This window comes from Rhea americana, unplaced genomic scaffold, assembly GCF_003343005.1.
Source record: "Rhea americana isolate MKP2758 unplaced genomic scaffold, rheAme1 scaffold_28, whole genome shotgun sequence".
NCBI lineage: Eukaryota > Metazoa > Chordata > Aves > Rheiformes > Rheidae > Rhea > Rhea americana.
Genome location: NW_028186401.1, coordinates 235,836 through 263,537, shown reverse-complemented (window position 1 = coordinate 263,537; position 27,702 = coordinate 235,836). Strand labels below are relative to the sequence as shown.

General features: G+C 55.3%; 1 protein-coding gene across 1 annotated transcript in view; it reads right to left on the bottom strand.

Annotated features, from left to right (window-relative positions):
* IGDCC3 (immunoglobulin superfamily DCC subclass member 3) overlaps nt 1–27,702 on the bottom strand; it is an 80,824-nt gene that overhangs the window by 28,809 nt on the left and 24,313 nt on the right. Inside the window, exons 4-6 of the mRNA XM_085308746.1 lie at nt 10,224–10,368; nt 7,404–7,534; nt 2,743–2,880 (exon numbers count right to left, since the gene is read on the bottom strand). Of these exons, the coding sequence (XP_085164872.1) occupies nt 2,743–2,880; nt 7,404–7,534; nt 10,224–10,368 (414 nt within the window). The remainder of the gene's footprint in view (nt 1–2,742; nt 2,881–7,403; nt 7,535–10,223; nt 10,369–27,702) is intronic.

Here is a 27,702-nt window from a genome sequence, read left to right as displayed (position 1 = left end):
GGCAGCCAAATTCTTTCTTTTTCCAAGGTGTATGTGATGCTTTCTGGAGCCCGTTCTCCGCCTGCTAACCAAGTGATTGGCACAGCGGCACCAATTACAGAGCTCCGTTAAAACGTGCCAGGCGATATTAATATGCAACAACACGAACGCCTTTCTTTTGTAAGTAGCAAGTAGAAAGAAAGTAACAACTTTCTAATGTTGATCATTTAGGTCTTTTGTGCATTCTTTGTATTGTGGCACAGTAGCCTTCCACTTTTTAGACACATGGGTCTCCTGCTCCGTCGGACACTGGGCACCGTGGATTAGCATATTTAGAGTACATTGCAACAGTTGACTATTCAGTATGTGAAGTGGTGAAATTTACTCTATTATTTCTAAACACTTACGGGAACGGTGCTCCTGTCAACCAGTCAGCCATCTATTGCAAGCTTCTGTGTCCAATAAGTTACCAATTAATTGGCTCCTACAATCGTCGTATAGCTTACCTCTTGAATGGCTCCCTCTTTAGTAATTTCCTTCCCATTGTGCGGCCCTTTCTGACAACTTCTGTATAACGCTATCAGATAATCACTGTCTTTTCTCTCTCGCCTCACTCTTCTATATCTCTCTAAATAGTGTATTATTCTGCCTTGGTACCTTTTATGGAGGCCAGCTCAGTGGCCTGTCAGTTCAAGGGTAAGGATACATTAAAATCGTCATTCATTCAAAAGGCTTTGCAGTAAGTGCCCAGGATATTCATTTGTGCACGCATACGGGTCCAAGCCTGAAGTGTGTAGTTCTGAAAGGAAAAGCCCTATCTTCCCCGAACAAACCCCTAATGATTTTACATTTCTCCCAGAGCCTGCTCTCTAATGAATGTTGACATTTCATGYGCTGCGAGACGCAGCAATTCTGTTTGTGGTCAGGGGCTACAACGTATTCCCAAGGAAATTAAATTCAAAATTGATTGTGTGACACTCAAAAACTGGCCTAGAATTTGAATGATTTCCTGCAAGCAAGAAATAGCTGTGTTTCCCACTGAAAAAAAATGGCCAGGTTTTAGCAAAGCCAAAGCAAAAAGTGGAAATGGTTTCACAGCTTCCCCCGCCCCTCGGCCCTCAACAGAAAGCTGTAAAAGCAGAATTGCTCTTTTGCTCATTTCTGAGGGAAGAAATGCCACAATGTCGGAACTGCAGGTAAAGGGGTTCAAACAGCCGCGTACAGATGCCAGCGGAGCTCCCCGGCCGGCGATGCCTCCTCCGCCTCCTCCCGAAACAGCTACAAGGAGACGACAAGTCCACGTTCGCACAGAAGGAGAGGTAAAATAACGGGGTCTCTTTCCTGTTCAGAAGCTCCATCTCTGCTATTGTGCCAAAAAGCAAAGTGGAAAAGGCATTTACTTTTGGCTGAAGGCAATGCTGAGCTYAGACCATCCAGAGGAACATCGCAGGAAGCTATTACATCTTCATCGTTATGCTGCTCTACAGAGACAAGTGTTTTGGAGAAGGTAATAAGCTGTTATAATTAAGGCAATTATAAAATAGTTTATTATAGTTGAGCACTAATACAGAGCTGCCTTGTGTCCAAGAGAACCAAAACAACGATAGAGCATATCTGGGGAATTTTTAAAATGGCATCAGCCTGACGGTTATGGCTCTGGGGAAAAAATCAGTTAGCGGCAGACAGGGTTTGAGTGTATGAGCCACCGGAGGATGCAAGCTGGAAGGCAAGTGAGGAGAAACCACGCGGGACTGCTGCTGGATGCATGTCCTTGTCACCAGGAGCGAGAAGTCACCCTTCCTGGGAGCCAGGCCCCGACCCCACCAGTCCACCCCTCAGAGAGCCCCGGGGCAGAGGTTTTGTGGCCGGCACTGCAGCGTGAGACAGAATTACCACTATTTGTGCTTCACAGCTACCTTGCGCAGTTATGGAGACAAGCTTGTAAAATTAAGTGACTTTGAAGAATAAGAATGCTTGGAAAGTATTAACCGGGCTCAGTAAACGCAATGCCCCAACACAAGCACACGCACATGGAGTTACAAGCTCCAGAAGATAAAGCAAAAGGCACCAGCTCTTTGCTTAGCACAGATTTCTGTCCAGCAGTAGGAATAAAGTGCCATTCTCAGCAAAACATTTTCTGAGCTRATGTTGCACAGGTAGAGCCCAAAATAACCCTTGCTTTCAGACTGGAGGAAACACTGCAGTTAGCTCTTCCTTGCACGTATGAAGCCTCAAGACAGTGGCTCTGGTTTCCACGATGATTAATAAATACCAATAACCCCACCAGCAAGTATCTGCTTTTTCAGAGCTTCAGATATACAGAGCTTCAGACATATGCTGTCTTCACCGCTCCCTTCCCCTCGAAATTTTTTAAAACCCAGTGAACACAGAGCCAGTCTCTTTCAAGTCTGTTTTACGTGGAAGAAGTGTTTGCGTATGCTTTAGCTTCTCTGGGCCAACAGTGGCGATGTTTTCARTGCAGCAGAGGAAAATGCTGTCACTTGGGGAAAGATAAAATTATCACCTTTCATGAAATGTCTACACATTTAACCAACCCACTTCTCTAMTATGTAAAAACAGGATCTTGGCAGAGAGAAAAAAAAAGAGAATAGAGAGGAAGATAAAAAGCACTCCGAGCCTACAATTAACCTGCGTGGGAACGGGAAGGCTGAATCACTCTTTGCACGAAATCGTTGGTGGCACCCACCTATTCCCCCTGCGAGGCAACGGAGGGGAGGCGGAACCGGCGGGGCGCGGGCTTACCTAGGCGGCTCCAGGACACTATGGGCCGGGGGTTGCCCGTTGCGATGCACTCCAGCACCGCGGTCTGGTGCACTGTCAGCGTCAGGTTCTCCGGACCAACGAGAATCATGGGATCCTTGTAAGCGGTAGAGTGGGAACCTGCAACGACAACGTCGCCGTTAACAGATACCTGTGTGTCCTCCTAGCATCTGATTCTCTCTTGTGCAAAGGAAACCAGGAGGGCTTCATAGGTTTTTAGCCCCTGCCAAGAGTCTTTTTGAGAGATGCTCTCCCAGGGAACCTCCTCAAAGGGCTGCAACCCACAGGGTGCTCGTTACCATGCCTTCTGCAGCACCCCTGCTCTCGCCAACTCTGATGTAACTGCACGCAATGAGAAGATGCATCGCATCGCTTACCGCCGATGCAATCACTCTTTATTTGCACTGCAGCAGCACCAGGAGGCAGGAATCAAGAATGAAACCCCACCATACAAGATGGTGAGCAGATCACAGAATGACAGAATCACAGAATGGTTGAGGTTGGAATGCACCTCAGGAGATCATCTAGTCCAAACCCCCTACTCAAGCTGGTCATCCAAAGCATATTGCGCAGGACTGGGTCCAGATGACTTTTGCATATCTCCAGAGAAGGAGACTCCACAGCCTCTCCGGGCAACCCATCCCAGTGTTCTGTCAATCTCACAGGAAAGAAGTTTTCCTCATATTCAGGTAGAACTTCCTGTGTTTCAGTTTGGGCCTGTTGCCTCTTGTCCTGTCGTGACACATCACTGCAAAGAGTCTGATCCCATCCTCTTGACACCCTCTCTTACAATATTTGTATMCATTGAYAAGATGCCCMTTGRTAAGTYTTCTCCAGGCTGAACAGGCCCTGCTCTCACAGCCTTTCCTCRTAGAGGAGATACTCCAGTCRCTTCATCATCTTCATAGCCCTTYGCTGGACTCTCTCCAGYAGTTCCATGGTTCCCCAACTCTGGGGAGTCCAGAAGTGGACACMGTACTTGAGATGAGGCCTCACCAGGGCTGAGKAGAGGGGCAGCATCACCTCCCTYSACCTGCTGGCAACRCTYTTCCTAATGCAGCCCAGGACACCATCGGCTTTCTTGGCTACAAGGGCATTGCTGGCTCAKGGTCAACTTGTCCCCCAAAACTCCCAGGTTCTTCTCTGCAGAGCTGCTCTCCAGAAGGTCAGCCCCTAGGCTGTCCTGGTGCATGGGGTTATTTTTCCCTAGGTGCAGGACCCTGCACTTGGCCTTGTTGAACCTCATGAGGTTCCTCTCCACCCAGCCCTCCAGCCTGTCCAGGTCTCTCTGAATGGCAGCACAGCCCTCAGGTGGATCAGCTGCTCCTCCCAGTCTGGTGTCATCAGCAAACTTGCTGAAGGTGCACTCTGGCCCTTCATGCAGGTCACTGATGAATAAATTGAAAAATATTGGGCTCTGTATTGACCTCTGGGGACACCCCKAGTTACAGACCTCCAATCAGACCTCCCTGAGTGAGAGAGGAGCACGGGGAGGGCCAGGAGCAGCGCACTGCCAGGGATCAGGGCTCGGCTCRAGCCCCCGACCCATGCCAATTCCTGAACGTGGGGCTTCTGATGAGCAAAAATCTCATTGGAGAGAAGCAATGCACTGAAAAAACCTCTGCAAGAGCTTTTCACCAAGATCTCCTTTCTTCCTGCACTTTTAAGCCTCACCCTCTCACAGCACATCAGGTGCTGAAACCAGGGAGGCAGCGGGGGGATTCTGCAGCGCTCGGAAGGCCGCATCCGGCTGGCTCATCTCTTAATCATCTCTGCRGGGGCTAAACGGGGGGTGATAGAGCGACTCAGAGATTGTGTCTAAACGGGTAAAATCCAAGAAAAAGCACCGTGTCAGTGTGACTTCAGAGCTGACTTTCTCACTAAACGCATTTCACTGCAAGCCATAAAATGCAGATTTTCTGATGAGAACCAGAACGTGCGATAAATTCATGCGACCAGCTGCTTAACCTCGAGAGAGCTGGGAAACAATACCTTCCGCCCAGTACCTCAGAGTGCCTTTAAAACCCATGCAAATTTATTGTTCTAAATCACAATACTAAACGTTCCTGTTTAGAATAATAAGATATTATCATCATATCACATAACAATTTCAATATTTCRGAACGCAGAGGAATGAAATGAATTGTTCAAGGTTAGCCAAGAAGGTCGATAAATGGGAGCTGAGACCAAAGCAGGATTTATAGAGCACGCTATTTTGGTAACAAAAAAAAATAATCGTAGTCTTTGATTTGGGTTCAGGGTCCTAAATAAGCATCCTGATTTTCACGGGAGCTGAACACGCAGTAACTCTCCAGGACATCAGTCTACCTCTTATTTAAATAATCTCCCGGCACGTAGCCTGGGGTATCGAGCATGTGCCAAAGCCGGGTCTGGATGCAGACTGCTGCTCAGCGCCCTGAATTCAGCCCGAACTTCCCCAGCTCTGAGATGGGCATTAACCCCAGGCTCCCCTCGGGGGCATCGCCGCTGAGCAGGCACTTGAAGGTCATCAATCAGCGGGGCTGGCAGCCGCACCCGCGCCGCTCGCCGTCGCGAGCGCGGGAAGGTGCTGCGAGCAGGCTGCTCCATCCCGGCAGGCAGGCACCCTCCTCCTCCTCCTCTTCCTCCTCCTCCTCCTCCTCCTCCTCCTCCTCCTGCAGGGCAGCGACGGAGGCACGCGCTCCCGGGACCCGTCTCCAGCCTCCATCCCCTGCCAGGGGCTCGCCGGGAAATCCAGGGCAAAGCAGACCCGGGGAAAAGGTTTTCATTGCACGCTGAGGGCGTGCAAACGAGCAGGCACTGCAGCTCCACGGCTGCACAGCAGCCCATCTGCAGCCCCAGCCCTTCAGCAAACACTTACACGCTGCGCTCGCACCCATCGTCAGATAGCTTTCTTTAAGGAGGAGAAAAACCACAAACATTTCACAGACAGGAAACCTGGAAAACATCCATTTGAAATGAGGGACGGTCAGATGAGAACAGCTAGTATTTTCTGCTCTGAGGGGAATAATAATCCGGGGCAGTAAATTGTTGCACAGAACTTTTCCACGCTGAAAATCTACTGTTCTTCTTCCCCTCTGTGCGGCTACTGTTCACAGAGATCAAGAAAGCAGATACGTAACAGGCATCGAAAGCTCCCAGGCCTTTCGGAAGCGGCTAACCCGCTTGCTTTCCCCGTCAGGGCTGATGCACGCAGCCTCGCTCTCTCCTCGGTCTCACCCTGGTTCCTGCAGGCTGCTCTTTTGCGGTTGGCAGAGGCTCATCTCCCGCTGGGTGCTGGTGGAAGTCTCCTCCTACAGAAGACCTGGCCAGGTGGCCGTTCCGGAGGAGACGGCCAGGGACCCGCAGTTAGGTGCGGCCGCCCGGCGAGAGGATCACGGCTCAGGGAGATGCCGCTGGTCTGCCCCAGGACATCGTTGCACCCGGCGCTGTACAAATCCCGTAGAGAAGCTGCTCYGGCCAAAGGGCAGAGCACATCTCAGAGGCTATCCTGGCACCAGGACCTAGCCACAATTTGTGGATGATCATTTCTCTCGCGCTCCTCTCTTCCACACGGAATCACTTTCTTTAAACCGGGCTCCCCTCTGAGCATCCTTCCTGCCGTACATTGCAAACGAAGTGCTTATGACCACAAGGTACGGAGAGCTCACACTGGACGTCCAGACCTTTGGCTTCTTTGCCCAGCAGAGAGAAGGTAACAAACGCCCCAAGGTCCAGGAGAAGCAAACTSTTCCATTTTCACACGAGGAGGTTGAGAACATTGAGGGCATTTCTATGAAGCGACACACAGGGGTCATTCGCTCCTAGCTGCCTGACCAGACTTGGTCGTGTGATTTGGTACTGCCCGCTTCCCTCGTGCTAGGCACCGTTACTGCACCGTCCAGAGAGGCTTCGGAGGCTAAAAGCGTTTCACATGAAAAAGACTGACCAAAAAATAAACGCCTAAGTAAAAGGCAACAAACTAACATCAGCATTAGAAGCCAGCTGATCAGCTATTGCTCCAAGGGGCTCCAAGAGATCAGTTTGGATCCCGCGTGTGCGGGTGGGCAACGGGCAGGTCTGTGGAGCGCAGCAAAGCTACGGAAATGAGGTGAGCACCTTTGTACCTAATCCTTCCTCCACTGTTTTATGCCACTGACCTCCAATGTGGATGGAGAACCAAATCAAAACACAGCGCGGGTGCCAAGGATGTCTCCTTCTTCTAAGGAAAGGCTGGCCTGCTTCAGTCCCAATGTAATGCTAACAGCCAGCAGAACTTAATTCCCCTATTAGATAAATAATTGATCACCTTATGTACTGCAATTACTTCCAGAGTGGGCAGGTCTCATAAGGATATGATGAATCTTCCACATTTCCAAAAGAATTTATTTAATGTAAAGCTGCTGTAACTCATGTTCTCACCATCCTTTCTCTCCTCAGCAACTGGTAGTAATTTAAAGCCAAAGGGACAAATTAATCTGCTATCAAATGGACCGAGCTGRCAAGAACCCATAACAACCCAGAACGAGGAAGATGCTATTGCTGGGCAGAGGAACRCTTTTCAGTGCTATTATCCTAATGCTCTGTTATACCATCCCAGYCCAGGACGGCAGCAGGAGGAAGACGACGGAGAGGCTGTTAGGACAATGTTCACCAGTACTGACCTGACACAGTGAGTCTGGCYTCCCGGCTGAATTTCACATTAGCAATATTGCTAGCAACACAGTGAAAAATCCCACTGTCCTCTGCCCTCAGTCCGGTGATCTGGAGGACTCCCTTTGGAAGCAGCGTGTACCTGCAGGAAGGGCAAAGCAGAAACACGAACTCGCAAGGCAGGACGCGACCGGAAAGCGGGCTGCGCGCCCCGTGCGGCAGGTGCCCCCGTTTCTGCCCCAGCGGGAGGCAGCGKGCTCGCAGCAGCGCACCCGGAAAGCCCGTCCCACACCAACCACCGCGGTGGTTATTTCATTTTTGCATAGTTCAGCCTCTGATATTCTCTTATAGAGTGTAGGAGCSTGGTTTTTTAATCTTCTGATACATCTATCAGAAAGGATGGCTTTTTCTGGAAGGCTTTGATGTAAATGCTCTATATTTAACCCAYGGAAGAGCTTCACAAGTGCATTCTCGTGTGAACATCGCTGACCACGACAGAGCGAGCTACCGCTCGTCAGCTGGCGCGCGGTGACCACGCACGGTCACCCAGGGAACGCGTGGTTGCACCTCACGTTCCCAGCTCCAGGTCCAGCTCCAGGACTCAAACGCACGTAATCTTCAATGCATGAGAAGGCATATCAAAAATAGATATTGTGTGTGCATATATATCTCAATAAATAYTTTATATATTAAAATATAGGTACATTTAAAACGTACACGCGCACACACACCCATACATGTATAAATGTGTAAGCATACACATACACCACAGGTTGCTTGGCAACTGTGTGTTTAAATCGGTTGGCAGTAAGTCATTACACTGTGATGAGTTAATAATCCATTTCCATCTGGAAGATGAAGAATATCTTTTTCTATATCAGCATATGGTTAAGTGTCTATAACCTGCTCTCTGCGCTGGGCTCCAAAAGCGCGGCCCGGCGTCGGAGGCAGCGTGACAGCAATCAGTTTTATACGTCCTGAAGTTGATTGCAATCTCTCTGGGACTTTAAAATGCCCATTGTTTTCGATGACTTATACCACAASACGCCTTCATTTTTGTTAACAATCTGCCCACAGCATTAGAAGATTCAATTCCAGAGCTATTATTCTGCCTTCAAAGCCTCAAAGTGCAAGACTCAGCATACAAATTTATATACACTTTACACGCAGAAATGCACCGAGCATGATTAATGCAGAAATCCAATTCCGTTTGAGAAGCAACCCTCATCACCCAGTCCCATTCGTGTCAGAGATTAATCTACTGAGCTAACAATAAAAATCTTCCATAGCAACTTTACTCCCACAAGAAGCCAAGTCTACTCAAAATCAGGGCACTGACGGTTGGAAAAAYGCTCCTAGCCCACCCTCTCCAGGTTTGGGCAAGCTCCCTCGCCCTGGAGGAGTGGTGAGGATGAGCATGGCTTGGGGCTTTCCAGCTCTTCCTTCTCAGTCTTAGAGAAAAGTAGTAGTTGGGGTTGCACCCAAATCCCTCCCACACGTCTGTCCCCAGTGACCCTGGGCTTGAGCAAAAATTGGGAATAATGCATGAAGGACTTCAAGGGAACTSCACATGGCCTGCAGCATCTCATCTGGATGCACACAAGGGGTCAGGCCCAAACCTGCACCTCGTACCTCCGCTGATGCCACCTCAGACAAGCTGYCCTGCTATGCCACGCCACCAGTCTAGGACTCAAGTGAGCAAGGAGCCTCCAGAGGAGATCACATTTAATAAATCAACCCTTTGCTGGGCTAAAAAAATCCCAGATGAAAAACACAGGGAAAAACAAAATGTGACAACTGCAGTTTCCAGCTCCAGGGCTGGGCCTCTTGGGYCCTTCTACTGTAAGTTCACCATACAGCGGAAAAGGTCAGGCATTGTTTCAGCCCTCGTGTTTTCTCCAGCCCCCAAAGAATCCAACCGTCTTCTGSTGCACAACTGACATTTTAAGAATAGAGGCTTTCAGGAAAATATTTACAGCTTCCTGGTTTCATCTGTTCCCAACGTACGCACATCAGTTTGCGATCAAGGTGTGCTGTGACTTGATTGTCTCCTGCAGACCGGCCGCACGGCTCCCGAGCTGCAGCTGGGACCGTCGGAGGCCGGCCGGCGCGAAGCACGCGCTTCCTGCCACCTGTTCGCTGCTGTCCCCACTGCTGCTCGGGAGATCAAATAACGACTAGGGGCATTTCCTACGCAAAGGGAGCAGCCTGCCAAACAGAGGAAGCGAGGACGTGCCGGCCCAGGTATAAGCTGGAGAAGAGGGAYTGCATGGGAAACGGCAGCCCAGGGCTCTGCAGGATGCTCTGCTGCCATGGCTGAAGCATCACGAGGGAGCCACCTGGGAAGGCAAGGCTAGTGGCCACATTGCTTTTCCAGTGCTTGCAGGAGTTCAGGACAAACTTGCAGGACCCTAAATCATATCTCTGACTTGGAAGGAGTTTCACAAATGGAGCCAAACTGGCACAAAGACTGCCAGAGCCACCCCAACTCTGCTAAGATCCCTGGGCAGGCTTTTCATGCTGAAAAGTCAACGTGGMGGAGAGCTGCCTCCTCCCAGGAAGGTCAGAGCGAGCCACTGCCCCTCCAAAAATCAGCTAACAGGGTTTATCTGGCTCTCCTATGAGATGCAGCATTTCTGTATGGTCCTTGACCAGAAGAAGCCCAGAAAGCCTGCAATATTAACTAGGAGAGTCTTCCAGGGCAAAAATGCTGGGGAAGAGCCTCAGCCCAGGTCTGCTACATCCTGCGATAGCTGTAGGGGAAAAGCAAACCTAGTGAGCTGCTTCTTCCCGGGGGCAGGGCGGCGCTGTGTGGTTTGGACGTCTCCTACCTTTCATTGTCTGTGTTGACCGGCACGCGATTTTTCTGCCAGAGGATGACCGGCTCAGGCAAGCCGTGGATCTGGCACTGGAACCTCGCGACTCCTCCTTCCTCCACAACTGCATTTTGAGGGTGGATGTGGAAGTCGGACATCGCTGAAAGACACAAAAACAGACAAAAATGTTCACACGTGAAATGAGATCTACTGACAACAACATCACATGACCTTGAAGCACCCCAGTTTCCCAGAGCTGGCAAATGAGACTGTAACATAACACACCCTGGCAGAAGAGAAGGCTGGTTTGCAGGTAACCTCCTGCATGGAGAAAAAAGATCACTGACAAGCTCTTGCAGTACATCTGCCCATGCACACTGAACTGGTTGACCCAGCTGGGACAGAGGCAGTGCTCCATGACCCATGTGCTCTGCAGCAAGGTCTACAGGAGCAGCAGGATGCCCAGATACTGTGCTGGCACTTACTGGAGGTCTTTCTCAACAACTGCAATGGGCTTCAGATCCAAGCTTACATCAGAAAAGAGATGTCTATCTTTTCTGTTCCTTCCAACACCAAGTTGACAGTGTTTCTGTCTTGTCTGCTGTAAACATGCTTCTGAAGTGCATGGTTTGATTACAAAATTCATTGTGTTTTCATGCCTTCAATTAAATTGCTCCCAGACACTCTGGTAAAACCTGCARCCCTTAATTTTCCATCTCTGCTGGGCATGTGCTCCAGGCAGCTTCAGCTCATGGCATACTCTGCCTTCCAGTATCATGGAAGCAACATCACATCCCCCTGCTATGGAGCATCAGGCCTCGGTCAATGGAAAGAGTAGGCGGCCCAGAGCTCAGCAGCTCAGCTCACCAAGACACTGGGGTGAGGACCACCCGAGCGCCCTGGCTCAGGGCAGCCAAGGACCATGCATGCTGCAGCTCCGTACGCAAACGCCAAGGACGCTGGTCAAACATGGCCCGAGGCGACGCAAGGTGGCAGGCACTCGGCGGAGGCAGAAACACCGGGGGGCCTGCAACGCCCGCAGCTGCTTTGGCTTCCCCAGTCAGCCGGCTGGCAGCAAACGGCAAATCCCAGCCTGCCTGCCCAGGACAAACACAGACCAGCCCGTTTCTGCACAGTCACAGCTGTAACCATTGTGTGGGAAGTCTCTGGCATGCTGTTAGAGCTACATAAATAATACAGTAATTATTACTATTAATTAATTGCAAGGTGCTGCCTGTTGACTCTGCCATAAACATATCTGAGGCTAATAAACATCCCGGTGGTTATTTAGCTCATGATTCATTTATAGTGCCACATGAGCGGGAAGATCTCTCCCATTATCATATAAAATAAACTCGGAGAGAGCCCCCTGCTCTGCCACCCCAGCCCGATAACACCCCTCTCCCCAGCAGGAAAGCCTCGGCCCCCTTTGCATGCACCCAGTGTAATGAATGTACCTCGGCGGCGGAACAAGCTGCGTATGTGTCAGGGCAGCTTAATCACTCATCTGCAAACTCCAGTTGGGCTCAGGCAGATGGGAGATGGCCATTAGCAATCATACATTAAATATGTGCTGCATTAACCCGCACTCCTCCCCGAACCATCACTCTCCGCCCGCTTGCTGCAGATTTGTTAAGCTGACGGCGTAACGCAGCAGCGCGGCCCCGACTCGGGGWCGTCGGCGGGCGCTGCCGGCCCCGGGAGGTGGGTCTGCAACGCCGGGCAGCCAGGCGCGCGGACGCATCAGCACGAGCCGAAAGACGATGCCCGTATCTATTTCACTTTTCCAGGATGGAAGATAACGCGAAACGTCCCGTTCGGGTACGGGACAGAGCCCAGGGGCAGAACGGCTCTTTACCAATTAATGACACAAAGCTCGTTAATAAAGCAAAAAACCGCAGCGATTCAGATGCCTCCAGGAAAATTCCTTTGGGAGGTACAGATCCCCGGTGCTGAGGCTTCTCGGGGTCTGGCAGGGCTGACGAGAAGAGGAAGGGGTGAATGAGAACGGCCCTGGCGCAGGCAGCGCTCTGCTAGCTGCAGAACTCATCGCCGTTCCTTTATTTCAATAATATCATCTCTTAYAGGTAAAACTGCAGCAATAACCTCTACTCTTTAAAGACACTAGTATTAATATTTATCATGAATAAAACATGGCAAGTTATAAATAATTCAGTTATGAGGATGTTAAGTAAAATATTACTCTTCAATGACCCTATAATGTGGCTCTGAAGCACAGTTTTATGTTAAATGCCTAGGAAACACTGTGACCCTTGCCAAGACCAGCTGGTTTGCAGAAGAGGCATTAAAAATTCATGCAGCGAGCTACAAAACGCTATTTTTACCACAGGTTTACGAGTTTATTTACAGCTGCAGAGACAAAGGCTTTCGTAGCCCCTCCTGTAAAACAGCAACAAAGTTGAAAGCAAGCGATTACCTGGATGCTGTTTCCAGCCGGGAAATAAATCACTGCGTGTGCAGAGGGGAAGGGACGGGAACCCGCTGCTCGGCGGGGGCAAATCTCTGCCGAGCCACGTAAGATTTTCACATACGTCCCACCTGACCGTAGCAAACTCCGACAGCGGAGAGCCCGCTCCTGTCTGCCGCCAGTCTTTTACCCCATGTGCCAGGGCTCCCGTTATCCCGTTATCCCGTTATCCGACGGGCTCTATTGTTCCAGGCGACGCGAAGAGCTGCGCGAGAGCCAGGGTGGAGCTGGCCGGCAGCCAGGGAGCCGCTTCTCATTTCTATGCTAATGGATATAATAATTTTTTTAATAAATACAGGCAATCACAATATTCCCCCGCATCCTCGAGCCCTCCAACCCGTCTGCCTGCATCACCCATCACCCCGCCACGGTCGCCTTCATCCAGCCAGCCGGGCTGCACCCACGTGCGCACGGAGGAACCGGGCCCGTCCCGGGCCAGGGTCTGTGCCCCCCGCTCCCCACTAAACTTTCATTTTCCATCTCCGTGTGCAGTAAGGTAACACCACGCAYGGCGTGAGCGTAGGTAGCTGGCAAGCTGCAAAACCTCTCTTAAACCACATGTGCACTGACTGCTCCGTGTCGGCACGTGCTCGGCGGTGATGAGGGTTAGGCAGGCTCTGCAGCAACCACGGCTGTGCCCGTCTTGGATGTCACCTCCCTACAACTTAGCAGGTGTTGCCAGGTCAGCCTGAAACCTCAACACTCACATTGCTTCTCCAGGTCAGTACAAAACCAGCTGAATTTGCACTGGAGCAGTGCAGGGAACAGCTGTGTCGTTATCTCCGCAGGGTGGAAGATCTCAGAGATGCTCCACGCCGTGGCATCTTGGTGCTGCTGCTATCATCATGCCTGAATTTTTGCCCCAGTACGTGTGGACCAGCACCGCGCAAGGAAAGGCAAGAGGATGTGCTACGGAGCAGGGCTCGAAGCAGATGGGGAGCTATCGCAAAACCCTCCCACGCTGTGGGCACAGGCGCACCTGAAAGCCGTTGGCGAGCCACGAGCCCTGCTGCGAAGGCCCAGCACTCTGCTCGGAAAGCTGGGGCGATTTGCACCATGCAACAAATACGGTGAGGGAGCACGGTTTGGATGAGCCGGCAATACGAAGCTGCGCCACTGGYTACGGAAGATCCTACGACACTTGTCATTTAGCAGGACCACTCTCGCTGCAGCACCCCAGCTGTCTACAGCCGTACCGGACCACGRGTTGGAGGAGTTGCTCATCATCTCTTCCTCCTACGTGTTGTATCACGGATGATCTCATTTGGGGAAAGGYTGGATCATGGGTGAGAGTCTTCCCTAAAGAGCACCTCAGGCGCAGGGTCTCCCCTCGTCTAACCCTCCCCAAAGGCRCGTCCTACGGACACCGCACTAACCCTGCAGCATCTCGCCGGTCAGCAGCGGCTCTTCTCCTCATCCATATTCACGGAGGACTTCTGCTAGCAAACAAGTTTGCTGGGTCTCCTCTAATCGAAGAGCAAACACGCTTCCCAGCCCAGCAGACCCCGTGGAAAGGCCAGTGGGATGAAAATGAAAATAGGTATTGAATGAAATTTTCTTTACTCCATGAAAAACTAAATTGAAACCATTAGTGGCCAATCCTTTTTTGCTCAGTTCAGCATTAGTGCTAAGCCAGAGATTGACCTAGATTTGATATAGAAAAAGAAAACATTAACTTGGTATGTCAAAGCAAATCCCAGGCCTGTTAGAATCATTAAAACGCAAACATTATTATCAACTGCAGGCACAAGGGGAGGAAGAGGACTTGAAAGGTTCAGTGCCAAGCRTGGTGTTAAGTGAATGTTGGGGAAGCCCAGCGAGGTTTACAGCTGCATTGCTCTTTGTTTTTAAATTACTTAAGGGGAAACAAATACCCAGGTTGGCTGTGACAGAGCAGGGGAGGTGCTGAGCATCCTCACCACCACTGAAGCCTGGCAGTCTGCAAGCGCGAGCTCACAAGCAAGGACTTTTCTCCACGCTTCTGCCACTAACTTGCAAAATACAGACTGCTTTCAATAGTTAAAACACTGCAAAGCTGGCAGGGTACGCAAAGCAAGAGCTTAACGGGGACATGCCTCCAGTACAGGGCGYCCTGACGGGGCTCTGCAGGTCCGGCCGGGCCACCTTCACGGGGGAGACGCTCGCAGGCTGGTGACGGCCCTCCCGGACGCCCCGAAAGCCGTGGCGGCTGGACTTCCCCGCACCGAAGGCTGGTACCAGACTGGGACCAGGCTGGTGCCAGCCTGGCCGCGGCGATGCGGCGGGAACGGGATGCACCTGGAAGGACGGCGCTGGGGACAGGAGCTTCTTTCGCACGCCCTGCCCTGATTTTAGGGGCACAGCGCCACCGAGCTGTACTTCCCACTCCAACAGGTCGCTCCGCTTGCTCCCCTCCGCGCTCTGCCAACGGAGGATTTGCCTGTAGGAAAGAGCCAGGCACAAAAGATGGGGGGCGTACGGACTCCACGAATCCCAGCCTCCCCTCGCCGACCCGTTTCCAAACGGGAACGCTTTTACAAGCCTTTAAGACGGTGCACCTTCTTTTTCTTTCTTTTTTTTTTTCTTTTTTTTGTTGCAGGGTGGTGGTGGGGAAGATGCATTTTAAAAAAGCAGGGCCGGGTGGCCGCAGCGCGGCGGCTCCTCGCAGCTGCGGGCAGCCCCGGCGCCCGCCGGCCGTGTCTAATGCCGCTATTGTGCGAGGCCGCGGCTGCCCTGCCCCGAGCCCCGCTGCGCGGGCCAGCCGCTTTGTGCCCGGCGGAGCGTGAACGGCAGCGCCGCCCACTTATCTATTTAATTCTCGAGGAGTAGCGGGAGCGGGGGGCCTTCGCTCCCAACGAAAGGGAAGAAAAATCGCCTTCCTCCGCGGCAGTGCAGAGGCAAAGCCCCCGCGCCCGCCCGTCGGAGGGCTGGAAAGCCCAAATCGCTCTTCTCCTGATCTTGAAAGAAGCTGCAAGAGGTTGAGTCCACAAAGACGTTTGGGAGGAATGCAGCTCACGTGGAAGTGGCCAAACCGCGTGGCCGACAGGAAGAGGGGCGAAGCCCCGCTTTGTGCCGCGCCGGGCGGCCGGGCGGGGAGAGAACACTTGCAAATAGGTGTTTCGCCCCCCAGCATTTGCTTTCCCTGTGCTTTTACCCGCCCTCCGCCTTGGCCGCTCCGCAGGGGCCGGCRGCATCCCGGCAGGGACGCCGCCAGCCCCGCTGCCGGGCAGGGAGCTGCCCCGATWTACAGGCTAACGAATTTTAAATGAGATGCGTTTTTTTTTTAATTTTTTGTTGCCAGCCCCCGTTTTTTTTCTGCTAGCAATCAYGCCGGTAATAGCTGGAAATCTTCAGCATCTGTTTTTACCAGCTCTCTCGTAATTAGTTTACTGACGCGTTTCGCTGCGCCTTGGGCACTTGCGGGGAATTTCCGCGCTCCGGTCTGCGGGGCGCTCGGCCTCTCCTCGCTCGCGCGGGGAGGACGGCTCCGGGGCCGCCGAGCCCCTCGACCGCCGCGGACCCTCCGCTGAGCGCCTTTGCGCCGGCTCRTTAATCACCTCGGAAAAACTCCTTTCCGAACGGAGCCGGTGATTTGTAGGAGGCTTGGGCACGGCGCCCGTCCGCAGCGGCCCCCCCAGCTCCGCCGGCCTCTCCCGCCGGCCCCCTTGGCCGGGGATCAAAGCCGAGGGGAGAACGGTGCCCGGCCGGCTGCCGGACCTCCTCAAAGGTGGAACAGGGAGGACCGAACCGCCGAGACGCCGCGGCAGCTTCCTCTGCGGCTCGCGCTTCCTCCTTGCGCCGGCAGAGCCGTTGGCTGCCACCTCGTCCCCGCAGCTGCGCTACGGGCATAAATTCCTGCTCGCTCCTTGGCAATGGCAGCGCCTTCCTATTTTTCTGGCAGCGATCCAGGGAAATTCAAGCTGAATTGCAGCCATTCTTCAGAAAATAGGCCAAATCCACGAAAGCAGGACACATGACCGCGTACGTAAACCTCGTCTTTTTTTTCTATTTATTCGCAGCGAGGAGCCCCGTCGGCTGAAAATAGCTCATCTCTGGAAGAYCCCCTCGCCGCTCGCGGCTGCCGGCCAAGCCGCCGCCACCTCCCAGAGCCGGCTCCTCGCCGCAGCGTTCCCCGAGCCGAGTCCGAAGCAGGCGGCCGGTGCCGAAGCGCCTCCGCGCGCTCCGGAGCGGATCCTCCTCTCCCGGATCGCTTCAAAATCCACCGGGCGGCTCGTCGCTGTCCGCGCCGGAGACGGCTCCAGCGGGGAGCTGCCGTCACCGGGGCCTCGAACCACACGAACAACCAAGCAAAGCAGAGATCCATCTACGAACGCCTTGTTAAGATGTTTACAGCAGGTCTTCAGACGTTCTTACGGCTCTGTGCGTTTTTCTTCCTGGAGATCAGACGGACATCAGCAACCTCACGCAGCTCCCCGGCTCTCAGAGCGCTCTGGCGAAGCTGAGGAGCTGGAGCGGCAGAGCTAGAAGAAAGGCCGAGCCGAGCAAACGCTGGGCGCATAAGCAGCCGCGCAATGCAAAATTGAAACCGATGTTTGCCTTCGAAGGCCCTCGGCGAAGGGAGAGCCAGGCAAACCGGCAGCTCCTGAGCTACGATGCAGGGGCGGGATGTGCTTCCCAACCCTGGCATCCGGAGAGGGAAATTGGGATTCACCCACCCAAATTCCCCGTCACCGTGCGGTTTCATTTGAATAGAGGTTTGTCCAGGGGCGGCGAGAAAAGACCTGGGAAGCTCAGCGGCGAAGCCGCAGCCCCTCGACCCCGGGCAGAGCTGCGGGAAGCGGCCGCGACGGGTGACGGGGCCCGAGGCCAGGGAAAGCAGCGGGCCGGGGGGACGCGGAGCCGCCGGGGAGGGCGAGCGCAACGAGCCAGCCCCGTTCATCCCGCTACGTTAACGCTAACGGCGGGAAACGGGGCGACGCTATCGGGCCGGGAAAAGACGGCCGGTGCCGCCCGCCCCCCTGCCGCGGCCGGACGCAAATCCCGCGGCCTCGTTAACTAACGAGCCGCTAATGCCGCGCTGCAATGGATCCGCCAGGAAATTTCGGCGCGCGCGCTGGGGAGAAGATGCTGGTGCCAGGGCTCCGGGGCCAGGCTCGCGGGCCGGCCAGCACGCAGGGCAGTAGCCCTCTCCATGGGACATCCCGCCGACCCGCACCCCRGAGCAGCACTTGCCGCCGCGAGCACCCGGCTTCCCGGAGCCCCGCGGCGCTGAGTAAGGTTGCCTGCRTCTGGCACCGGCTCGCGAGGAGAAGCTGAGAGCTGCCTCGACGTGTTGGGGAGCCCACCCCCAGCCTGCCGGGACACACGTCCCCCTGCACCCCCTGCTCCCGACCCGGCCGTGGGTGCTGGAGCCACTGCAACGGGCCAGCGCCTCCTTGCAGGTGGCTCCAGGCGCCAGAAGGCTCCCCAGGTGCTCCCTGGGGGAAACTGAGGCACGCTGGTCGGTACCTAATGCTGTTTCCCCAGCGCAAGAGGCAGGTCAGGGCCCTGGCTCAACGTGCGAAAGCATCTGCCCCCTCCCCTGAGCTCAAACGGGAAAGTCAACGCTGGGGCAGGGACTGCAGGGCTCTGCTCCATCCCCGGCTTCAAAGAGCTGCTGGGACCTGCCTCCGCAGCGGCCCTAGCAGGGGATCGGGGCGGCGGGGTTAATTCGGAGGCGGGCAGGGAAGAGGATCAAAGGAGCGTCGCCAGCGCCGCACCCTGCAGCAGGTCACCGCTGCCGCAACTAGCGGCCTGCTTACTGCCAGCGCCGAAAATCCACCCGGTCCGTCTCGGAGGCGAGCTCAGCGGGCCGGGCCGTCCGATCGGGGACCTTCAGGGGCGCGCTGTGACGAACCTGCGGCCAAACAAAACACGTCTCCCGCCGGAGAGGCACATCCGTGCCGGCCCGGACGCAGCGGCCCTTGCAGAGCCCGGGGATGCTATCGGGGCGGCCGCGAYGCGGGCGTTCGGGGACCCACCGCTGCTGCCCGCGCCGAGCTCCTGAGGACGAGACCGTGGGTAATCCCAGGGCATTTCTACGCTGTTCTGGACTCACAGCCCCTTCCTGCRGATGGAAAGTTTTATTCTCAAATGCGCAGAGAGCCACAAGGCAGCAGCTTGAGTGATTACGGTCTCGGYGCTTCAGATCTGCTATTATCCGCCCACATTTTACCTATCGGGGACGGCAGTAGCATATGGGAAGCGTAGGTGACACTCAGCGCCGGCAGCAACGCGCTAACTCTTACACAGCTCGCACCGCATCCCAATCACATCCCTGCTTCATGAAGTCCTGCCAGAGGAGAAGCAGACTTTTTGCTGGAGAGAACGGGAGAAAATCTCTCCATGCAATTAATTTGGCTCCAAATTCAAACTAGCTGAAACAAGCTGTTGATAAACAAGAAACACCATTGGGATAATAGCAGAGTGGAGGCTTATATTAAACAAGCATCTTCGGATGAAAATATCACTCATCTAAAAGGCATCACCATTCATTCATGCTCGATAAAACACAAAATGGTTACAGATAGAGCTGATGGAAAATGCGAACGAGAAATGGAAGTAAAGCTAGAGCTGCCAGGCAGGGGAAAAAAAAGAAAAAAAGAAAACACGCGGTGAAGACGTTGATTTACCATTCTGCTTTAGGAGACAATCCAAAAGCAGGTTTTAATATCTGATAAAACTTCACCGCTGGCTGCCATGCCACCTGACAGAGGCACAGAAGGGGACTAATAGCCTGGGTGTACTACATGATAAAACACTTTAAGTGGCCCAGCTTTACCCAGACTTGCCACTTTTAGGGGTGTTTTATGGCTCCCTGCTTTCCATCAGTGTYTCACCAGCAGCCCCTGGGCACACACAGCTCCTCACCTACCCGCTGGGCCACGAGGTTCCTCGAGCCTCAGCTTTTTCCATGCTGTCAATTTTTCAGTGGGAGATGGTTGGAGAGCGGACCYACGCAGGACGCCCCACGCAGGACACACGATGTAGGATGTCCCATGCAGGGTGCCCCACGCAGCACGCTCCGTGCAGGATGCCCCATGTAGGACGTCTCACGCAGGACACCCCATGTAGGACACCCCATGCAGGACACCCCATGTAGGACACCCCACGCAGGGCTCACCCTGGGCTGCCTCTGGACTTCTTGACTCCCGCACGGCCCCGTCGGGGCTCCCCAGCGCCCGCTCTGCTCTCACAAGGGCTCCGGCTCCTTCCAGGCCCTGCTTCATGCAAAGCCACCACTGAACTGGTTGGATGCTGCTGGCTTGGCACTAAGGAGAWACGTTGGGGCTCGGCTGCAAATGCACTGCTGCTTTATAGACGATTTCCCAATCCAATAAAGAGGTGTAACGTTATCTGCCTTTTCTCCTCTTATTTCCCAAGGAACATTAAGGCTGGAAACATCTTTCTGTTTCACTAATAAAACTTTTATAACCCCCCGCACCAGCACTTTCCCGTGTGACAGCTCCAGGGTGAAGAGGGAAAGGAGCCGTGCAACGCGCGTGCACAGACCATCCTCGCCCAGGAGGCAGTGTCAAACGTCGGAGTGACGCCCGGGCACAGCCTGGAAAAATCCCCTGCCCGAGCTCGCCATCCTCCTCTGTGCCACCCACCTGCAGCTTGCTCTTGCCCGTCAGTGCGTGCAAAAGCTTTTATTGCACACAGGGTAGCACAAGACTTAAAAGTTATTTGGCTATTCCAGAAAAAAAATAAATGCAATCAAGATGGGTTTGACTGGCTACTTTGAGTCCTGCCCTTCATGTTTTCGCATCAGGCTGGTACCAGCTTGTTTTTCCGCCGCAGCCTCCATCCGCGCAGAGATCTTTTACGACCGCTTCCAAGCGCAGGAAACCTTTCGCGGCCACAAGCACGGGGCACCGCGCAAGGCAGAAACAACAGCAGATTCACAAGCGAGGGGGAAGGCGGCTGGCGAGAAGGAGGGCAGGGAACTTTTTTTCATTTTTAATTGCATAAATCAAGCTGGAGGAAAGACTTCACGCCTCAGAAACCCAAGGCCAAGTTACACGTACGTTCAATCATAAACTGCAGGAAGGTCCCTCCTTTCTTTCCGCAAAATGCTTTCCTAATGTCAGGAATGGTTTTAATTAGCATGCCCAAAGCTTGCAAGCGGTTCCGGGACGCCCCGAAGCCTGCYCGTTCCACAGTTGCAAGGAAAACCACGGGGCCGGCAGGATTTGTCCCAATTCGCAGGGACAGCTTATCCCCCCGGCTCCCAACCRGAGACGGGGCAGGAAACCGGTGCACGAGCTGGGCGCCCACGTGCGGGAGAACTCACCAAGCTTTCCAGGCTCTCGCCGCTCCCGCAGGGCCCCGGGGCGGCTCGGAGCCGCACCAGCCCTCTCCTGCCCGCTTTGCAGCGTCGCCTCTCCGGGTCCGAGCCCTTCGCAGGGCACGCACGCGACACCACGACGTTCTGCGCTGGGCCTGGCTCAGGAGTCGCTCGGAGCCTGCCCGGCACATGGCAAACAGCTGGTGAAAACCTCCTTTCGGAGATAACGTTCCCCTTTCCCCCCTCCGCTCTAGCCCGACCCGAGATAACAACCGGTGGTTGCTCGTTAAAGCGGAGCCTCGTTTGGAAGAGCGCGCACCGCCTCCCTCTGCATTAAAATAGCAACCTGACCTCAATAAAGCATAAAACAATTAACTTACTAATTAGTCAACAAATAACTGTTTCACCCAAGTAGATACTAAGTTGTTAGGAAATCTATTAGCATTTCCACTGTAATTTCATGCTTTGCTGATGATGAATACAACAAGGTTGAATGGGACCTATTCACATTCAGAGCACAACGCCCGGCAGCGCTGAGATGGCTAGTGGGAAACGTCCGCCAACGAGCCAAACGCCGGGACCAGGACCATCAGGTGGCACCGATGGCCCAGCGGCACGAGAACGCTGCAAGGCCCTGGGCGCGCTGCCGAGGAGCAGCAGSAGCGACGGCCCGAGAGGCAGCGAGGGCGGAAAACAGCTCTCCCGGCACTCCCGGCCGAACCGGCGAGCCCGATCCCCGCCCGCAAAGCGGAGCGTGCCGGAAAATAGAAAAATAAATGAATAATGCAGGCCAGACACAAAACAACGCCGACCTCRTCCCGGCCAGGGACACRGACACGAGGTCCCGCGAGAGCTCCSGTGTCCCAGCACGGACGTCCGGCGCAGGGTAATAATATCCAAGGCCAGAAGGAYGGGGCAGAGCGCKCAAGCCGCTGTTTAACGGGCGGCTGGACGCGCTCGATTCCACTGGCGCAGCACAAACCCGCGACCCACGGCCCCTGCCAGCCTCCCGTCCCAACGCACGGCGCCTTCGGAAAGCATCTGCATGGTGGRACAGCTGCACGCGCAACGTTACATCCCTTATCGCGGCGATACGACATAATTGGATTTGCAGCGTATACAGATAATGAAAGCCAGAGGCTTCCAGCAGCCAGAAATATAAATCATACGCTGCATTTTCTACATTTAAAGTTGGGAATATTTTAAGTGCTCCCAGCAAATATGTTGCTTGTATTAAGAAACCGAATCGCATTATTAGGCCCTCTGTTTATCTAGTAAAATCTTTAAAAAGCTCATAAACTCGTTACTTTATTAGTTCAGACTTATTATATRTATTTGAAGCAATACTCAGAGGTATTGTTAAGCTACTGCAGGGAAGGGTTACAGGTCTTATGTATTTTCCTTTTGGTAGCAGCAGACGTGTTGGAGGCAGCGGCTGTGCCGGGGGCTTGTTCGGGAGCTCACCGCTCGGAGCGAGCCCAAGCAACCGTTCGCACGCTCCCGCTCGCCCRAGGTCCCCACGCCGGGAGTTTTCACACCGACCAACCCAAAGGAGCSGCCGCTCTGCCGTCACCGGGGCGCCTCCGCAGCGCGAGCACGCTCCCGGCACGGCCGGCGTAGCCGCGAATCCTGCACGGAGCAATCCATCTCCAGCCCCCTCTCAGATCCAGAGGATTTATGCAAATAGCTTAATGCATTAATTTACATATTTGATGAATAYGCACTGTCTTCCCCACAGAAGTGACAGCAAACATCCTAATTAGCAGCTGGCAGCCCGAGCGCGCGGCAGAGCGGAGCGAGCCGGCGAAGCAGAGCCGATCCCTTAAGGATGCTCCGGCTCCTACTTCTGCCTTCGCCTCCTCCCCGCCGGCCCCGGCACCGGCGCCCTCTCGCCGGCATCGCCAGCACGCGGCTTTGCTCTCCTGCCTCGCTGCCCCGCAGCCCGCGCGCGGGGCTCGGCCGGGCACGAACCCGGTGCCGGCGGCTTTGCAGAGTGCAAAGTCACAGATCCTCCAAATTACTTCCCTCCCCCWTCCCTCCTTGGGTAATCTCATCATTTTTAACCCATCTCCCTGGTTTTTAGGGCTTGGAGCCAATTCAGGAAAGCTGAAGGCAGGATGCACAAGCCCCACCGCCCCCGTGCGCGGGGCGCAGCGGCCGCGGGGCGCGCGGCGAGCCGGGCCGGGGGCTCGCAGCCCGGCGTGCTGCTTCCTCCAGGCTCCTCTCCCGCCGCCCCGGGGGGGGGGGGCCCGGCCTGACCTGACCCTTTTTTTTTACCCACTGAGCCGTGAGCATCTCAACTTCTACGCTGGGCGTTTCTCCCTGGAAATGCAGTGCTTCGCAGGCCGCTGGCCATCCCAGCTCCCGGTGCCGCCGGAGCCCAAATACTTTTTACAAGGTCTAATCAGCGCTTCAAGCAGACGGGGCACCGGCCGCGCCGCAGCAGCGCTTCGGAGCGGGATCGGCCGGAGCTCGCGCTCCGCTTGACACGGCACCAGACCCCCCTCTCCCTGCCTGCTGCTCAGCTCAGACGGAGCTTTTTCTTCGAGAGTTTCCTATCTCCTCTTAAAAAAAATAAAYGATAAAAACGCTTGAAGGCAGCCCTCCCAGGGCTTCCGAGCAGAGAGAAAACATTTTTAATTTCTCCCTCTGCAGCTTAATACCRGCAACCAGTTACTGCAGGCTCAGATTTATTTAATGGGAGCTACGGCATGAACTAGCAACGCGCCACGATCAGGCGCCGGGGATGCAAAACGCCATCACCGGCGGCGGCGGCCGTCAGAAAGGCCGTTCAGGGAGCCGGGCTGCCTCAACGCACGGAATCAGCGCGTTTACGGCCAGTTCCTTCCGTTCGGCGAGGAACCGGCAGGAGCAAGGACGACGCGCGACGCCGCCAGCTCGCAGCCGCTCGGGAACGCCGGCTCCTGAAACCCGGAGGGCCCGGCGTGCAAGCGTGCCGCACGTCCCACCGCGGCTCCCTCACACGCGCATGCACGCACACGCACGACCGCCTGGTTCAGCTGAACCGATTCCCCCCAGGGCTTTGGTATGGGCTTTATAGTGCATAACTAATACTGATAAGCAGGCGTGATAAGGTAGTGTTATTACCCAACTAATGGGTCACTTCATCCACAAATACTTTCTAATTTAATTGAAAACAGGAACATGAGCTATGAGCAGTCAAAACCTCCGGCACTCGCAGTCCCGGCAGGCTCCCGCTCTCCCCCGGCCGCTAGCCGGCGAACCGCGGCCGCCGGCACGAAACCGCGGCCCGCGGCCGGGGCCCCGCAGCCGCGGCGGCGCGGGTTCAGCTCGGCCCCGGGAAGGAAATTCCTCGAATAACTTTGCCGTGCTTTGAGCCTAAGGGAGCGGCAGGCACCGCCRCAGCCCCCGGCGGCCCGGCCGAGGCCGGCGGCCAGCGGAGAAACGCGCCTCCGCGGTGCCGCTCTGCTCCGAACCGGCGCGCTCCCCGCTCCCCGCAGGACGTTCCTCCAAAGCACTGCCACCGTTAAGCAAATAATTGCTTCGGCGGGAGCCCGACCTCCTCCAACAACAGCGACGGGACGAGAAATATCGGATCAGCTTCCGATCCTCTGCTCGGGGCCGTGGGGCGCTCCCGCGTTGCAACGCTCCAGCTCGGCCGACGCTCGGGAACCAAGCCGGCGCCGAGCGTCAGGTATCGGAATTATTTAAGGATTTACCGACTGCACCTGCCCCCTGGGCCTGCAAACTCTGCAGGAGGCCACAGGCACAAGCTCTGCCGCGCTGGACCGCCGGGCGCTTTCTCGAGGAAGCGGCGGGAGAGGCAGAGCGAGGAGCAGGCGCCGGCCGGGCGGAGGGCAGGGGCGCCCGCCCGCCCTCCGGGAAACGCTGCTTTGGGCAAAGCCGCGGCACGCGTAACCGAAAAGCCAACGCTTCCGAGCCGGGCCCCGAGCGCGGCTCCCGGCGTTAGCGCCGGGATCGAAGGCGGCGAGCGAGAGCAACGCGAACGGTTTTACTTAAATTCCAGCCAAACGAGCCCAGTCTGGGGGGCTTTTAGCAACGCAGGGCTAATGTATGCCTGTTACAGAGCGCGTCAAAGCCCCAGCCACGGAGTCTGGGCACTCCGCTAAAGGAAGGTCACAGATCCGTGCCCCGGGGCCAGGAGAGAAAGGCTCAGAGGAAGAGGAGTGGCCATCTGGCCCCCTGCTTATGCAGAGGTCACTGCTTTCTGTCACCCCCCCTGCGGCCTCTGACTTCTAGGACTCAAAGAGAAGAAGAAAAAAACCAGGCATGATGAAAGCGGGGCCCTGATGCGCGGAGACAACCCGCTAAAAGCGCTTTAAGTAAAACCAGCCCGGCGCCTCCCCTCGCCAGCGCCCGCCGCTGCGCTTTCTCCGCGCGGGGCAAGGAGCCGGGATGAAACCTCGAGCAGGGCAAAAGCCTCCTGAGCCACGAGTGCTGCAGAGAGCAAGGAGAGAGAAGCAGCAGCACGGCGTGTTTGCAGAAGGCGCTGAAGTGCCCGATGCTTGCACACGCCTGCAAGAAAGATTGATGCTACCGAAGCCCAGCGTGCACGCTTCCGGCTCGGCGGCGCTGCGCGGCCCGAATTAAATCCCCTAATTGTCCCGTCCGCCCCACGACCCGCGAGCGGGATTGTTCACGAGCCAAGGGAAAATAAATGAGGTGTTCATGGAAACGCAGGCTGATTTCATATTCTTTATAAAAGCTCCGCCGACTCCCGGCACTGTCGCCCAAACCGGCTTTCTGGACCCGATCTGACTTTGAGCTGCTGGGGCTTTTATCCCTCATTCAGCATTCAAAGCAGAAAGCCTTTATAGTAACTCTGCCATTTATTTTCAGAGTAAACAGCTTTCTTGTTCATTAATTACATGGGTCTTCAGATAACACACACCATTTCCCATTACCTGGGCTCCGTGCAGTTTGTTCCCTGCGTGCCTGAACACTGTAGACTTTTTATCACGCAATTCGGCTTCATTTCCACCCGTGATTTATCTGCGGAGCCAGCCTCGGGGCCGGCGGGGTATTGTCTAAGCAACAATACCGACGTGCACGTTCCCACGTCAGATGTCAAGGGAGAAGAGGGCCGCTCCGGAGGATGCAACGACTCAAAGGAAATCATGAAAAGCCACAGGCCTGCAGAAACTAAATTGTATTCGAAAAGAAAAACCAACAACAGACAGGAAGCTACTGGCAAGCAGGCATGGCTTCGGAAAGGCGCTCTGTGGGGAACAGCGCGGTTTCCCCTTGCGAACGCCCGTCACGGCCCGGATTTCTTTTTCTCGGCAGCGAGGGGCGCACGCATTYAAACTCCAGCTCACAGCACAGCCCCGCTCCGCGGCTCCGCGCCGCCTGGGCTGAATTCCCTCGTGCCCCAAGCGCGGCGCTGGCAGCACGCTAGGTCCCTCGGAGCGAGGGGACGGAGGCAGCCGGCGACGAAGCCGTCGAGAACCTCTCCCCGCTCCGCAGCCCGAGCGCGGCTCCCGGCGAAGCGCGCCCCTGCCCGCGGGCAACGCCGCCGTTTTGTGGCGCAAGGCTAAGAGATGCCGCCCGGTTGCTGACTCTCTCCTGCAGCTGCTCGGGAGAGACGTGCTTCTTCCTTGGCCACAACACGCTCTGCCATCGGCTCAGAGGCACCTTCAAATTAAGGGGTGGGCGCAGAGCTACGTAAAAGGCTAATCTGTGCAACACGGCGAGAAAGCAAGCCATTAGTTTTGCCAGAATAACGTTTAAAAGCACTAATAAAGCAAGAAATCATTATCTCATCCCTGCGGCTCAAACGAGGTCAACAGGAGCTACTAACACACCAGGGACGGAAGCACTTTCAAAGGTGGTGTGCAAAGAGCCCTCCGCCCAGCCAAGCGGTGAAGCACCCACGCAGCTCCAGCCTGAGGGTGAAGCCAGCCTATGTCGAGTCTGGTGGGGTTCTCCATGGCCCAGATCCCAAAAAAGCTAACGCTTCCGGAAAGCCCACGGAGGTGGGTAGCCGCGGGCCTCCGGAGAGCTGCGCGGGGCACGCTCTTCAAGGGTGCTGGGCTGCAGCCGACTGCGGACTGCAGAGRAAACAGCTGCTGTTCTTATTTTTAAAAAAAACTAAGCAGCAAGAGTTAAAGTGTTGCACGACGGAGGTCGTGCGCAGAGCCGGGGGCGCGGAGCCGGGGAGGCGGCACGCCGCGGGACCCCCGCGGGCGCCGCTCCCTGCCACGGCGTCCTCTCCACGCGCTGCCGTCCCAGGAGACGGCCGCTCTCCGAGCGAACGGGGCGTTTCGGAGCAGGACCTGGGCCGGGACTCGGAGCCCCGCGGCGCGGGCCCGCGCCCTCCCCGCCGCGCAACGCTCGCGTGGGTCCGCGGCAGCGCCGGGCGCAAAGCCGTCGCCGTCGGGCGTCCCTCCGCCAAGGAGCCGCGGAGGTGCCGTTTGCTTAGGAAAGCAGCCCGGAGCAGAGGGAGGACGGGACGATGCCCTCCGAATTCGATGCTGGCTACGACGACAGGTGCGTTCATCTCGCCGCTGTCTTGCCGTGTTTCGCTCGCCGTCGGATCGCATTTTGCTTTACCAACCGCCAGCAGAGCAGCTCCTGCAGTCCTTCGCCCCAGCTCGCCAGTACGACGGCGTTCCAGCAATCAGCAGTCAGTTCACAAAAATGAATTAATATAGTGGTAAAAGCAGCTGGCACTGCCACCAGCCCAGCTCGGGAAACATCTCACCCGAGAACAGCTCTCCTCGGCCGCAGCACCA